Source organism: Schistocerca cancellata, chromosome 5, assembly GCF_023864275.1.
Source record: "Schistocerca cancellata isolate TAMUIC-IGC-003103 chromosome 5, iqSchCanc2.1, whole genome shotgun sequence".
Taxonomy (NCBI): domain Eukaryota; kingdom Metazoa; phylum Arthropoda; class Insecta; order Orthoptera; family Acrididae; genus Schistocerca; species Schistocerca cancellata.
This window is the reverse complement of record NC_064630.1, coordinates 51,388,733-51,404,677: the sequence shown is the minus strand read 5'-3', so window position 1 is coordinate 51,404,677 and position 15,945 is coordinate 51,388,733. Positions and strand designations below refer to the sequence as shown.

Below are 15,945 nucleotides of genomic sequence, written 5' to 3'. Positions count from 1 at the left end.
GTTTACCTATCGATCGTCTGACAGCGAGTAGTTTCTCATCGATCTCCAAGCACCAAGTGTCCTCTTACTTAACTCTCTGAAAGTCTGCTGTTTCTACTAGGGTAGGAATCTCACTGGTCAACTGCGGCACACCTTGCGAGTTCCGACCAATAATAATTTTGTAAATAAGTTAAACAGACTCTTACTCTCATGCATTTTGTCATGGTTAACCAGTGATGGTCTGGTGTGGGAAGGAAGGCAGAAAATCTCCCGCACAGCATGATAGGTTTCTAAATCTAGCATTATGTTAACCGCGGACCTTTAAACGACGGAGAGGCTCCGTCCCCGCCGCAGCCGCAGTGGTCCACAACCCCACGACGACTACCGCAGTCCACTTCACCCCTCTGCCGCCCCACACCGAACCCATGGTTACTGTGCGGATCGGCCTCCGGTGGACGCCCCCATGGAACGTCTCACACTAGACGAGTGTAACCCCTATGTTTGCGTGGTAGAGTAATGGCGGTGTACGTGTACGTGCAGCACTTGTTTGCTCAGCAATAAAAAAAAATGGCTCTGAGCACTATGGGACTCAACTGCTGAGGTCATTAGTCCCCTAGAACTTAGAACTAGTTAAACCTAACTAACCTAAGGACATCATAAACATCCATGCCCGAGGCAGGATTCGAACCTGCGACCGTAGCGGTCTTGCGGTTCCAGACTGCAGCGCCTTTAACCGCACGGCCACTTCGGCCGGCTGCTCAGCAATCGCCGACATAGTGTAACTGAGGCGGAATAAGGGGAACCAGCCCGCATTGGCCGAGGCAGGTGGAAAACCGCCTAAAAACCATCCACAGACTGGCCGGCTCACCGGACCTCGACACAAGTCCGCCGGACGGATTCGTGCCGGGGAACAGGCGCTCCTTCCCACTCCGGAAAGCCGTGCGTTAGACCGCTCGGCCAACCGGGCGGGCAAAACCTAGAATACCGAACGGCTTATACACAGGAGTCCATGGGAAAGCATGCCTTCTACAGAAATAATTATTGTGAGCCAATCAGAGTGGTCATTGCAAGGGTTTTAACTAACATTTTTTCCTTGGTGAACCCCACACTTTTCCCATTTTGGGATCTGCACCTGGCTTCACATGTTATCTTTCGAAAAGGGTGTCTTTAAGCATCAAGTACAATGGAGTTTTCGGCAGGTAGGCCAGCCCGCCCGAAGTGCGGTGATTCTGCACTTGCTACCTGCTCTGAAAGACCGATTTCAGCTTTGAACACATTTGTCATCCTTTGTGGTCGTTATAAGTAAACTTCTGTTTTTCCCAAGTCAGCTAGAAAGAGGTCTCCAAGGCTGCAGAAAATCACAGATCCCTCACCATAATAAAAGGAAAAGACGAGAAAACGTAATTAGTAGAGCGCTCATTGATAACACTGAATATTGTCTGCCGTTATGGTGCAGCATTAAATTGACTGTCGGGATGTGAAAATAACATTACAAAATATGTTGGGTCGCAGTTCAGGGACACGCTGCCATGTAACACATTCTACATAGGTGTTGTGCTGGAAGGGAGAAAACATCTACAATGGTTCACCTGGCAGTGACTAAAGGAACCTTGCAAACCCATTATGACACCGAAAATGACACTACTCCCTTTGATATAAGTCTACTACATCTATTGTTGCCGAGAAATTCAGTTCTTTTCACCATAGCGGCCGTCTGCGCCATTTGGAACATAGTGATTTGAAGTAGTCTCTTCGGATTGACGTAGTTGAGGTTGTTGTTGTTGTTGTTGTGGTCTTCAGTCCTGAGACTGGTTGATGCAGCTCCCCATGCAACTCTATCCTGCGCACCTCCCAGTACTTACTACAACCTACATCCTTCTGAATCTGCTTAGTGCATTCATCTCTTGGTCTCCATCTACAATTTTTACCCTCCACGCTGCCCTCCAATACTAAATTGGTGATCCGTTGATGCCTCAGAACATGTCCCACCAACCTATCCCTTCTTCTAGTAATGTTGTACCACAAATTTTTCTTCTCTCCAGTTCTGTTCAATACCTGCTCATTAGTTATGTGATCTACCCATCTAATCTTCAGCATTCTTCTGTAGCACCACATTTCGAAAGCTTCTATTCTCTTCTTGGCTAACCTATTTATCGTCCACGTTTCACTTCCATACATGGCTACACTCCATACAAATATTTTCAGAAACAACTTCCTGACACTTAAATCTATACCCTAAGTTAACAAATTTCTCTTCTTCAGAAACGCTTTCCTTGCCTTTGCCAGTCTACATTTTATATCCTCTCTATTTCGACCATCATCATTTATTTTGCTCCCCAAATAGCAAAATTCATTTACTACTTTAAGCAGCATCACCCGATTTAATTCGACTACATTCCATTATCCTCGTTTTGCTTTTGTTGATGTTCATCTTATATCCTCCTTGCAAGACACTGTCCATTCCGTTCAACTGCTCTTCCAAGTCCTTTGCTGTCTCTGACAGAATTACAATGTCATCGGCGAACCTCAAAAATTTTATTTCTTCTCCATGGATTTTAATTCCTACTCCGAATTTTTCTTTTGTTTCCTTTATTGCTTGCTCAATATACAGATTGAATAATATCGGGGATAGGCTACGACCCCGTCTCACTCCCTTCCCAGCCACTGCTTCTCTTTCATGCCCCTCGATTCCTGTAACTGCCATCTGGTTTCTGTACAAATTGTAAAAGACTTTCGCTCCCTGTATTTTACCCCTGCCACCTTCAGAATTTGAAAGAGAGTATTCCAGTCAACATTGTCAAAGGCTTTCTCTAAGTCTACAAATGCTAGAAACATAGGTTTGCCTTTCCTTAATCTATCCTCTAAGATAAGTCGTAGGGTCAGTATTACCTCACGTGTTCCAACACTTTTACGGAATCAAAACTAATCTTACTTACTCACCATAATAAAAGGAAAGGAAGAGAAAACCTTATTAGTAGAGCGTTCATTGATAGCACTGAATATTGTCTGCTGTTATGGTGCAGCATTAAGGGATCGACTAAATTGACTGTGGCGATGTGCATATAACATTACAAAATATGTTGGGTCGCAGTTCAGGGATACGCTGCCATGTAACACATTCTACATAGGTGTTGTGCTGGAGGAGTAATTATCTACAATGGCTCACCTGGCAGTGGCTGTAGGAACCTCGTAACACGCATTATGACACGAAAAATAAGAGTAGACACTTCTTACTGCCTTTGATGTAAGTCTGCTAGAGCTATAGTTGCCGATAAATTCAGTTCTTTCCACCATAGCGGCCGTCTGAGCCATTTGGAACATAATGATGTGAAGTAGTCACTTCGGATTGAGGTAGTTGGGTTGAGTGAATGCTCCTGTGAAGCGATTTCAAAGCTCTTGGTGTACAACGTGGACGTTCACGCTCGCCAATAGGACTGTCTTGTGAACTAGCGAAACCGCTAATACGCTACGAGAAATATAGCTTCCGAAATGACTGGTACTCACGTCTTCCCGTTATCACCTCGATGGTAGATTAAAGCAGGAGAGCGTGCCTATCAATATGAATCTTTTAGGGGACATAAGAAACAATCAGTTTAATAAGCCACAGCTGCAAAATACCAACACGAATTCTTTACAGACGAATGGAAAAACTAGTAGAAGCCGACCTCGGGGAAGATCAGTTTGGATTCCGTAGAAATACTGGAACACGTGAGGCAATACAGACCTTACGACTCATCTTAGAAGTAAGATTAAGGAAAGGCAAACCTACGTTTCTAGCATTTGTAGACTTTGAGAAAGCTTTTGACAATGTTGACTGGAATACTCTCTTTCAAATTCTAAAGGTGGCAGGGGTCAAATACAGGGAGTGAAAGGCTATTTACAATTTGTACAGAAACCAGATGGCAGTTATAAGAGTCGAGGGACGTGAAAGGGAAGCAGTCGTTGGGAAGGGACTAAGACAGGGTTGCAGCCTCTCCCCGATGTTATTCAATCTGTATATTGAGCAAGCAGTAAAGGAAACAAAAGAAAAATTCGGAGTGGGTATTAAAATCTATGGAGAAGAAATAAAAACTTTCAGGTTCGCCGATGACATTGTAATTCTGTCAGAGACAGCAAAGGACTTGGAAGAGCAGTTGAACGGAATGGATGGTGTCTTGAAGGGAGGATATAAGATGAACATCAACAAAAGCAAAACGAGGATAATGGAATGTAGTCGAATTAAGTCGGGTGATGTTGAGGGAATTAGTTTAGGAAATGAGGCTCTTAAAGTAATAAAGGAGTTTTGCTATTTGGGGAGCGAAATAACTGATGATGGTCGAAGTAGAGAGGATATAAAATGTAGACTGGCAATGGGAAGGACAGCGTTTCTGAAGAAGAGAAATTTGTTTACATCGAGTATAGATTTAAGTGTCAGGAAGTCATTTCTGAAAGTATTTGTATGGAGTGTAGCCATGTATGGAAGTGAAACATGGACGGTAAATAGTTTGGACAAGAAGAGAATAGAAGCTTTCGAAATGTGGTGCTACAGAAGAATGCTGAAGATTAGATGGGTAGATCACATAACTAATGAGGAAGTATGGGATAGGATTGGGGAGAAGAGAAGTTTGTGGCACAACTTGACCAGAAGAAGGGATCGGTTGGTAGGACATTTTCTGAGGCATCAAGGGATCACCAATTTAGTATTGGAGGGCAGCGTGGAGGGTAAAAATCGTAGGGGGAGAGCAAGAGATGAATATACTAAGCAGGTTCAGAAGGATGTAGGTTGCAGTAGGTACTTGGAGATGAAGAAGCTTGCACAGGATAGAGTAGCATGGAAAGCTGCATCAAACCTGTCACGGGACTGAAGACCACAACAACAACAATAAACTTCAGCAGGCTCCTGCACAAGAAACATGATTAGGCTAATGGGTTACTATGACTTTAGCGCTGAGATATTTCTAGTAGATTAGTTATGTCACCTAGTAGTTCGGTTGAGCACTTATAAATTTTTCATATACAGAAAAAAGGAAAGAGTCATTTATCTTAGTCACACTGTCAAATTTTTTTCCAGCCTTCGAAGTACGTGGGAATTGATTCCTGTGGCATGTGAAGGGGTGGTTATATTCCGGACTTCGATAGCGTAGCGTTGATCGAGGTGACTCACTATCGATGCAAATTTAATCGCTTCCGCTGTAGTTTCGACATAGCAAAAGCTAGCCTCGACCTGGGCAAACGGCCAGAACGGTGGGAGGCGAATAGCCAGTCGTGTTACTGCAGACAGTTCCGCCCTGTAATCAATATTATTATGTTATTGCGGATCTGTCTTCTCAGCGCTGATCACGTCGAGGTCACCTCTGACGGCAATATTAGATCGTGTACTGCTGCCCGTACTTAATAAGTGATGAATCACACACTGAGAATGGGCTAGAACAGTTTTATTAAAGCGAAATTACGAAACGGAAAAAAAGTTAGTTGGTATAGGCGATTTCTCAATATATAGCAAGAAAAACAGAATAAACATAAAGTAAAAGATTAAAAATTTCTTTTCAGGCGACAGTGAACAGCATCGATAAACTTAGAGAAATGCATGGCAAACACTGTGCCACAAAATATTTATTCACAACAGGTTTCGATCATTAATTATCTTCACAGTGGAAAAATAATGTGGCAATTTCAGGTGTCATACATACTGTTTAACCAGAAAAGATGCCAAAGCTGACTTGTAAACATGAGAAAAGATACGCCATAATACTGGCTTAAGCAAACAGAAGCATGATTTCATCTTTCAATTATTTCTGATTGCTTATGCAGGTATTATGGCGTGAACTATCTTTTTCTAATGTCTTCAAGTCAGCTAACGAAAACAAGCTGGGTAGATAGAAAAAGTAATGAACAGGTCTTAAGAGAAGTGAATGAGAACAGAACGCTGCTAAATTATATAGGAAGAAGAAAATGAAAAATGATAGGGCACATGATGAGATACAACCAGTTCCTAAGGAATGTATTTGAAGGAAAAGTTTTAGGGAAAAAACCAAGAGGCAGGCCAAGAGCAACGTATTTTAATAACATCAAAGAAGATGTGGGGATAAAATGGTATGAAGAATTGAATAGGATGACAATGGAGAGAGGGGCGCGGCTAAATCGACAAGGCATAGTCCTTAGTTTATGATGGCGCAAGTCAGCTATGGCATTTTTTTTCTGGTTAAATAACATTTATGGCTTCTGAAGTTGTTACAATAGCTTTCCACCTTGAAGATAATCAGTTCAAAAATAGCTCAAATGGCTCTGAGCACTATGGGACTTAACATCTGAGGTCATCAATCGCCTAGAACTTAGAACTACTTAAACCTAACTAATCTATGGACATCACACACATCCATGCTCGAGGCAGGATTCGAACCTGCGACCGTGGCAGTCGCGCGGTTCCGGACTGTAGCGCCTAGAACCGTTAGGCCACCGCGGCGTGGAAGATGATCAGTGATCGAAACCAGTTGTGAATAAATATATTGTAATTGTTTACGATGCTTTCCTTCTAATAAACTAAATATGTTACAGCTTCAAGGAGTAAGTAATAAACATAAACACAGCGCTCGGAGAGGCGGGCACAAACTTTGGCGGTTGACACCATTCATTTGTCACCGCACAGTTACTCAACTAGCGCCACAACTTTATCTCTGGATGTCGCAAACGGAGCTAACGAATGCGACCACAAGAGTCGACGTGTGTAGCGGTCACTATAATACTAATAACTCTACACAGCGAACTACAAAGTGCTATAATCGATAAAAGGTGTATAAATCCTCTGATGATGAGTCGCTAGACGGCTTGAAACTGGACATGATATAATGAAAATTGAACCATCACAAAAGGCGACTGGTTGCAATTATTTTTGAAAATCTTAGAACAGAGTCTCTCTGAGAAAGGCATTTAGCTTTGTTCTATCTGTGTTGAGCGAGACTGGCAGTCGGTACTTACATAAAAAACTGAATTTCCTCAATAGGCACGACGTTGGAGGTAAGCCTATGAGTTGGCACCAAACATTGATACTCCTCAGAAGCTTTGGAATCCATCGCCAATAAAAGTTTCGTTCACGAACGATGTTAAAGTTCTTTTCTGCATGGATCCGTCTACACATTGTGAACAACAGGTGATGATACACTTGAAACGTCCCCTTAGAACAATTATACACTACTGTGCTTAAACTGACACAATATTTTTAGCACAACGCAATCTGACTTTCAAAAATCCCTACAAAAGAATGGCCCTGACTAACATTAACCTATACCTTTCACAAATCACTTACCTCACAAAAATCTTCATTACTCGAACTACTGCAATACAGCGAGCGCCACTACTGCCAGCTAAATAAAAGATTCAAACTACGGAAGGCACTAACTACTGATAGGGATAGTTAGCAAATGAAAGATTTTAATAGAGAACAAACAATGTATTTACCTTAATATCATCAAGAGTCATAATATATGTAATTTCAAAACTCCGCCATTTCCTTCCACACATCCACCACTGCTGGCGGCTCACCTCCAACTGCGCAACGCTACGCGCTGTTAACATCCAGCTGCTCCTCTACAATGGCAGACAACAATGCAAACTAGCCACAGACTGCACACAGCACAGCCAGTGATTTTCATACAGAGCGCTACGTGGCATAACCAATATAAAAATCTAAACAGCCTACTTACAAACTGGACAACCACAGACCAGGGCTAAATTTGCTCTTAAAATGGAGGCGATATGGTAAATCGCCAGAGCAATCTTCTACGGAGGAAGACATTCTGCAACAACTGCTGCTTATCACGATGTAATGAGAGAATTTCCTTATTTTGATAACAGACAGCATGACAGTTCCATCTTCACTCTTAAGACGATTCACAATACTAACTGCACTACTATCTTAATAGGCCGACTGATGTTTTGCAGGTAATGGCGCACCTCGAAGGCTCGGATACAGTCTTCCAGTATGTTCCACGAGAGTTCATACCAAATGAACTAGGTGGCACGGGCGGCCCAGTAGATGAGATACATGGTAAGTCAGCAAGTTTGATATATTTCTAATGTCAAAAATATTTCGTGTGTTTTACAGAGACTGGGGTGGGGGAGGGAGAGAGGAGACATAAAATCGTTATTCGTTCTTTATAATTCGTTTTACACGATGTTCATCACACTAGAGAAAGTATTATATTGCATACTGACTTCGATTTGGATTGTTGCCGTGAAACTGCTTATTGTTGTGTTTTTAAACGAGCCTAACGCAGGACGCTTCTCATTAAAATACTGAGTGATTATTATTAAAGTTAGCTATCTACGGAGACCCATTGTGGGCTATAATTATCGTATGGCAACGAAACTCGGATGATATGCTGATGCAGTTAATAATAAAGTCAACACCATGCCTTCCTCGCATGTTGGACCTTTTCCATGTCCATCCCATTCCTACTCCATTACATGTGAAGACATTTCTGTACGTATTTATTGCATTCACAGTGCCAAATTTGTACCTGGAGGCCAAAATTGCAACTAATGTTTTCAGCGTGAATCCTTTCTGCACTAACGCATTAGAATATTTACCAAGTTTTGCTACCATATGATAATTACACTCGACCTCTGTGACTAGCTGCGCTTTAATTATAGCCACCATTTATATTACACAATTTGTAGCATAAAATCTAATTATACATGCATATGTGCAACACGGATACGTTAGAAGAGCACCGAATGAATTTTAAGTTCCCTTTTACAAAGACGAATAAACATTAAGTACATTCATCATCAGAACTATTCAAGGAGCTAAGAACTGGACTTGAAAGTCTCTCCGGGTTTGCTGCCGGATCCTAAAACCAACTTGACTCGATATTTCGGTGATCCAACTGGTCGCCATCTTCAGGAAAAGGCTGCTTCTGCTGGTGAGTTCCGCTGAGAAATTACGCGAGGCTGCAAATCGACGTCCTATATAGGCCACCGTTCAGTACACGGCGCATGCGCCGCCCACCACGGATGCTGCCCTCCAAGACAGGGAGGTGGCGCCGCCCTTAGTGGAACACTGCTGGCAACGATATATCGCACTCAGGGCTGCACCGAAGAACGTTCAATTTTGATGCGAGAGAATACAGGATTCCACGTCTTGCTAAGAGGAAACCCAATGTCTCTGTTGATTAAATTTCCGCCAACCTAATTTCAATCGCCTCTTTATAGACACTGTTCCAAAAACCGGAAATGTTGGCAACTACCACAGTTTCATCAAATTTCATACTGTGTCCCTCATTTAAGCAGTGTTCTGCTACTGCCGATTTCTCCGGCTGTTGTAGCCTCGTATGACGGCGATGTTCCACACACACCTGTCATGCACTAAAGCTGAAGTCCTCAGTACCATATCCTCAAAGCCCTCCATAAATAAATTGGCGACTATGGGTGATAAAGGACTACCATAGCCACTCCGTCATTCTGTTCAAAAATATTACCGTTAAATAAAAAATACGTGGATGTCAGCACATGACGACAAAGCTTCACCAGCTCTTCATCCAGTTTTTCACTGATCAATCTAAGGGACCCTTCCAGAGGAACTCGTGTAAAAAGGGATACTACATCAAAACAAACTAACAGATGTGAAGGACTCAACTTCAAAGATCCCAATCGTCGAATAAAATCCACCGAACTGGAGACATGGTGTTCACACTTGCCAAGAAATGGACTGAGAACAGATGATAAATACTTTGCCAGGTAATAAGTGGGTGCACCCAAATTACTAACAATAGGGTGTAGAGGAACCCCTTCCTTATGCAACTTTGGCAAACCATACAACCTAGGCGGAACTGCAGCACCAGGATGAAGTTTCTTACGCAAATCTTCCGACAACGTACTCTTTTTCAACAGTGAAAGTGTCTTACGCTTGATCCCTTCTGTGGGGTCACTGAGCGCGATATATCGTTGCCAGCAGGGTTCCACTAAGGGCGGCGCCACCTCCCTGTCTTGGAGGGCAGCAACCGTGGTGGGCGGCGCATGCGCCGTGTGCTGAACGGTGGTCTATATAGGACGTCGATTTGCAGCCTGGCGTCAGTTCTCAGCGGGACTCGTCAGCAGAAGCAGTCTTTTCCTGAAGATGGCGATCAGTTGGATCGCCGAAATATCGAGTCAATTTGATTTTAGATCCGGCAGCAAACCCGAAGAGACTTTCAAGACTCATTAAGCCGGGAAAGTCTACGTAACGACAGCTAAAAACTAGTCTAAGAGAATTGCGTCATGTTGTACATTACAACTTGAGTGCCTGCATTTATCAAATTCTACGAAAATATGACACACCCTTCACAGAGAAAGGTGGCACTATTTAGGAAGGATACTAGCCACCCAGGTGTCATCCTAATGCATGAGCGTCTCGCCAATCAAGGTTGTAGTGTTTGCATATTACATCAAACGTTCGCTCGTAAATATGACTGATAGTGATTTTTGTTGAACATGATTCCGATGGCCGCCATTTATGTAAAATTATTTTGTAGGCTATATGTTACTGTATTACCTTCTTGTAAACTGAATAAAACAATACTAGAAAATGGGAAAAATCTATTTAATTTTATCGATATTTCACAGCTTCAAACGTGACAGTATTCAACACACTGGAAGTATAAATTAAAAAACGCCTTCGGTCACAACTTTTCGTGTTTTGTTAAGGACACGATGCATTTCGGACCCTGTGAGTCCATCATCAGGTGTAATTTGTCTTAATACGAGGTGCATTCAAGTTCTAAGGCCTCCGATTTTTTTTCTAATTAACTACTCACCCGAAATCGATGAAACTGGTGTTACTTTTCGACGTAATCGCCCTGCAGACGTACACATTTTTCACAACACTGACGCCATGATTCCATGGCAGCAGCGAAGGCTTCTTTAGGAGTCTGTTTTGACCACTGGAAAATCGCTGAGGCAATAGCAGGACGGCTGGTGAATGTGCGGCCACGGAGAGTGTCTTTCATTGTTGGAAAAAGACAAAAGTCACTAGGAGCCAGGTCAGGTGAGTAGGGAGCATGAGGAATCACTTCAAAGTTGTTATCACGAAGAAACTGTTGCGTAACGTTAGCTCGATGTGCGGGTGCGTTGTCTTGGTGAAACAGCACACGCGCCGCCATTCCCGGACGTTTTTGTTGCAGTGCAGGAAGGAATTTGTTCTTCAAAACATTTTCGTAGGATACACCTGTTACCGTAGTGCCGTTTGGAACGCAATGGGTAAGGATTACGCCCTCTCTGTCCCAGAACATGGACACCATCATTTTTTCAGCACTGGCGGTTACCCGAAATTTTTTTTGGTGGCGGTGAATCTGTGTGTTTCCATTGAGCTGACTGGCGCTTTGTTTCTGGATTCAAAAATGGCATCCACGTCTCATCCATTGTCACAACCGACGAAAAGAAAGTCCCATTCATGCTGTAGTTGCCCGTCAACATTGCTTGGCAACACGCCACACGGGCAGCGATGTGGTCGTCCATCATCATTCGTGGCACCCACCTGGATGACACTTTTCGCATTTTCAGGTCGTCATGCAGGATTGTGTGCACAGAACCCACAGAAATGCCAACTCTGGAGGCGATCTGTTCAACAGTCATTCGGCGATCCCCCAAAACAATTCTCTCCACTTTCTCGATCATGTCATCAGACCTGCTTGTGTGAGCCCGAGGTTGTTTTGGTTTGTTGTCACACAGTGTTCTGCCTTCATTAAACTGTCGCACCCACGAACGCACTTTCGACACATCCATAACTCCATCACCACATGTCTCCTTCAACTGTCGATGAATTTCAATTGGTTTCACACCACGCAAATTCAGAAAACGAATGATTGCACGCTGTTCAAGTAAGGAAAACGTCGCCATTTTAAGTATTTAAAACAGTTCTCATTCTCGCCGCTGGCGGTAAAATTCCATCAGCCGTACGGTGCTGCCATCGCTGGGACTTGTTGACAATGAACGTGGCCTCATTTTAAAACAATGCGCATGTTTCTATCTCTTTTCAGTGCAGAGAAAAAAAATCAGAGGCCTTAGAACTTGAATGCACCTCATACATGCCTTATTTTTTCTCTTGATGCATGAAAAGGTTACAGATTTCGTAAGTCGAATGCTGAAAATATATGCGAAACAGTGGAAAAGATGAACGGTGAAACTTACCACATCATCCTAGAAAACCGTTTTTAACATGTTAGCACCAGCATCGCTGTTGATGTTCTGGCATGCCAATTCCTTTTTGAATCTTTGAAGATGGCCGCCTAACTGTTTTATGTGGAACCTTAACCACAACTTTATGAGTACATGATATCTTTACGTACGTAAAATATTGCTCAAGTTATAACTCGTGTAACTGTTACGAAATTGATTCCTTTTTGCGAATTCGTCTTCGTGTCAGCTGCTTGTGACAAATGTAAATTTGTTCCGGACGGGGACTCGAACCCAGATATCCCGGTTAGCGCGAGCGGTCGCTGTAACCATTTCGGCGGTCTGAGCACGTACAGCTGATGTCAATCCGGACTCGCAAAACGCGGATTAGTTCCGTGATGTTTACTTCAGATGCATGTTCTCAGAGCAGTAACTGTTCCTTCAAATATACACTCCTGGAAATTGTAATAAGAACACCGTGAATTCATTGTCCCAGGAAGGGGAAACTTTATTGACACATTCCTGGGGTCAGATACATCACATGATCACACTGACAGAACCACAGGCACATAGACACAGGCAACAGAGCATGCACAATGTTGGCACTAGTACAGTGTATATCCACTTTTCGCAGCAATGCAGGCTGCTATTCTCCCATGGAGACGATCGTAGAGATGCTGGATGTAGTCCTGTGGAACGGCTTGCCATGCCATTTCCACCTGGCGCCTCAGTTGGACCAGCGTTCGTGCTGGACGTGCAGACCGCGTGAGACGACGCTTCATCCAGTCCCAAACATGCTCAATGGGGGACAGATCCGGAGATCTTGCTGGCCAGGGTAGTTGACTTACACCTTCTAGAGCACGTTGGGTGGCACGGGATACATGCGGACGTGCATTGTCCTGTTGGAACAGCAAGTTCCCTTGCCGGTCTAGGAATGGTAGAACGATGGGTTCGATGACGGTTTGGATGTACCGTGCACTATTCAGTGTCCCCTCGACGATCACCAGTGGTGTAAGGCCAGTGTAGGAGATCGCTCCCCACACCATGATGCCAGGTGTTGGCCCTGTGTGCCTCGGTCGTATGCAGTCCTGATTGTGGCGCTCACCTGCACGGCGCCAAACACGCATACGACCATCATTGGCACCAAGGCAGAAGCGACTCTCGTCGCTGAAGACGACACGTCTCCATTCGTCCCTCCATTCACGCCTGTCGCGACACCACTGGAGGCGGGCTGCACGATGTTGGGGCGTGAGCGGAAGACGGCCTAACGGTGTGCGGGACCGTAGCCCAGCTTCATGGAGACGGTTGCGAATGGTCCTCGCCAAAACCCCAGGAGCAACATTGTCCCTAATTTGCTGGGAAGTGGCGGTGCGGTCCCCTACGGCACTGCGTAGGATCCTACGGTCTTGGCGTGCATCCGTGCGTCGCTGCGGTCCGGTCCCAGGTCGACGGGCACGTGCACCTTCCGCCGACCACCGGCGACAACATCGATGTACTGTGGAGACCTCACGCCCCACGTGTTGAGCAATTCGGCGGTACGTCCACCCGGCCTCCCGCATGCCCACTATACGCCCTCGCTCAAAGTCCGTCAACTGTACATACGGTTCACGTCCACGCTGTCGCGGCATGCTACCAGTGTTAAAGACTGCGATGGAGCTCCGTATGCCACGGCAAACTGGCTGACACTGACGGCGGCGGTGCACAAATGCTGCGCAGCTAGCGCCATTCGACGGCCAACACCGCGGTTCCTGGTGTGTCCGCTGTGCCGTGCGTGTGATCATTGCTTGTACAGCCCTCTCGCAGTGTCCGGAGCAAGTATGGTGGGTCTGACACACCGGTGTCAATGTGTTCTTTTTTCCATTTCCTGGAGTGTACATGCATGTCTCAATAACATTGTAATGTGAATATACAGACACTATGTAAACACAGATATTGTAACCACCCAGTCATGTAAAACGGTTGGATAATATCTCCACACCAAAGAAGATCGAATCATGTGCTTTCGGGCTGCTATGCTGGTAGTTACGAAGCAGAGCAACTGGATCACGTGCCATCAAATGTCACATTTGCGATATTGCTATGAAGCAAATTTTTAAGCTGCCGCTGCAAGATATCTTGAAATATAGAAATCGTAAAACTGATGTGGAAATGTCCTGATTTAGTGTTAGTTTTGGCTTTAGCTGTCACACAGTAATCGTTGTACCAACCGTTCTGTCTAACAAGCTATTAAAGGGAAGTCTTTCTATAGACGTTGGCTACCACGAGAAACAGTTTTCTTGTATATGTCTATAAAATGTCTACTGGGACAGTGATTATGGAGATCTTTTCAAAACATTCTTCGAAAGTTTCTTCATTTGTACAAGTTTTCTTCATTTACACAAATTTTCTGCCGCCTGAAATAACGTACTGTTAGGCAGAAGAAAACACTTTAACCGCACAAAAGATTAGTTCCTATAGTCCATTAATCGAAATAACAATCCTGATGTACCCATTACGCCGATTACGTTGTGTATTCTTCTACGTTTGCAGTTACCCCATGTAGTGTGAGGAGGGCTATGCGAGAGGCGTTCAATGAATTCGAAAGTAAAGTTCTATGTACTCACTTGGCAGAAAATCCTAAGAAATTCTGGTCTAATGTCAAAGCGGTAGGTGGATCGAAACAAAATGACCAGACACTCTGTGACCAAAATGGTACAGAAAGGAGGATGACAGACTAAAGGCCGAAATACTAAATGTCTTCTTCCAAAGCTGTTTCACAGAGGAAGACTGCACTGTAGTTCCTTCTCTAGATTGTCGCACAGATGACAAAATGGTAGATATCGAAATAGACGACAGAGGGATAGAGAAACAATTAAAATCGCTCAAAAGAGGGAAGGCCGCTGGATCTGATGGGATACCAGTTCTATTTTACACAGAGTACGCGAAGGAACATGCCCCCCTTCTTGCAGCGGTGTACCGTAGGTCTCTAGAAGAGCGTAGCGTTCCAAAGGATTGGAAAAGGGCGGAGGTCATCCCCGTTTTCAAGAAGGGACGTCTAACAGATGTGCAGAACTATAGACCTATATCTCTAACGTCGATCAGGTGTAGAATTTTGGAACACGTATTATGTTCGAGTATAATGACTTTTCTGCAGACTAGAAATCTACTCTGTAGGAATCAGCATGGGTTTCGAAAAAGACGGTCGTGTGAAACCCAGCTCGCGCTATTCGTCCACGAGACTCAGAGGGCCATAGACACGGGTTCCCAGGTAGATGCCGTGTTTCTTGACTTCCGCAAGGCGTTCGATGCAGTTCCCCACAGTCGTTTAATGAACAAAGTAAGAGCATGTGGACTATCAGGCCAATTGTGTGATTGGATTGAGGAGTTACTAGATAACAGAACGCAGCATGTCATTCTCAATGGAGAGAAGTCTTCCGAAGTAAGTGTGATTTCAGGTGTGCCACAGGGGAGTGTCATGGGACCGTTGCTGTTCAAAATATACATAAATGACCTGGTGGATGACATCGGAAGTTCACTGAGGCTTTTTGCAGATGATGCTGTGGTGTATCGAGAGGTTGTAACAATGGAAAATTGTACTGAAATGCAGGAGGATTTGCAGCGAATTGACGCATGGTGCAGGGAATGGCAATTGAATCTCAATGTAGACAAGTGTAATGTGCTGCGAATACATAGAAAGATAGATCCCTTATCATTTAGCTAAAAAATAGCGGGTCAGCAACTGGAAGCAGTTAATTCCATAAATTATCTGGGAGTACGCATTAGGAGTGATTTAAAATGGAATGATCGTATAAAGTTGATCGTCGGTAAATCAGATGCCAGACGGAGATTCATTGGAAGAAT

The 15,945-nt window shown here is 44.1% G+C and overlaps 1 protein-coding gene across 1 annotated transcript in view; it reads left to right on the top strand.

The window, feature by feature from the left end:
- LOC126188237 (alpha-tocopherol transfer protein-like) overlaps window positions 1-15,945 on the top strand; it is a 174,858-nt gene that overhangs the window by 124,292 nt on the left and 34,621 nt on the right. Inside the window, exon 6 of the mRNA XM_049929795.1 lies at window positions 7,897-8,002. Within this exon, the coding sequence (XP_049785752.1) occupies window positions 7,897-8,002 (106 nt within the window). The remainder of the gene's footprint in view (window positions 1-7,896; window positions 8,003-15,945) is intronic.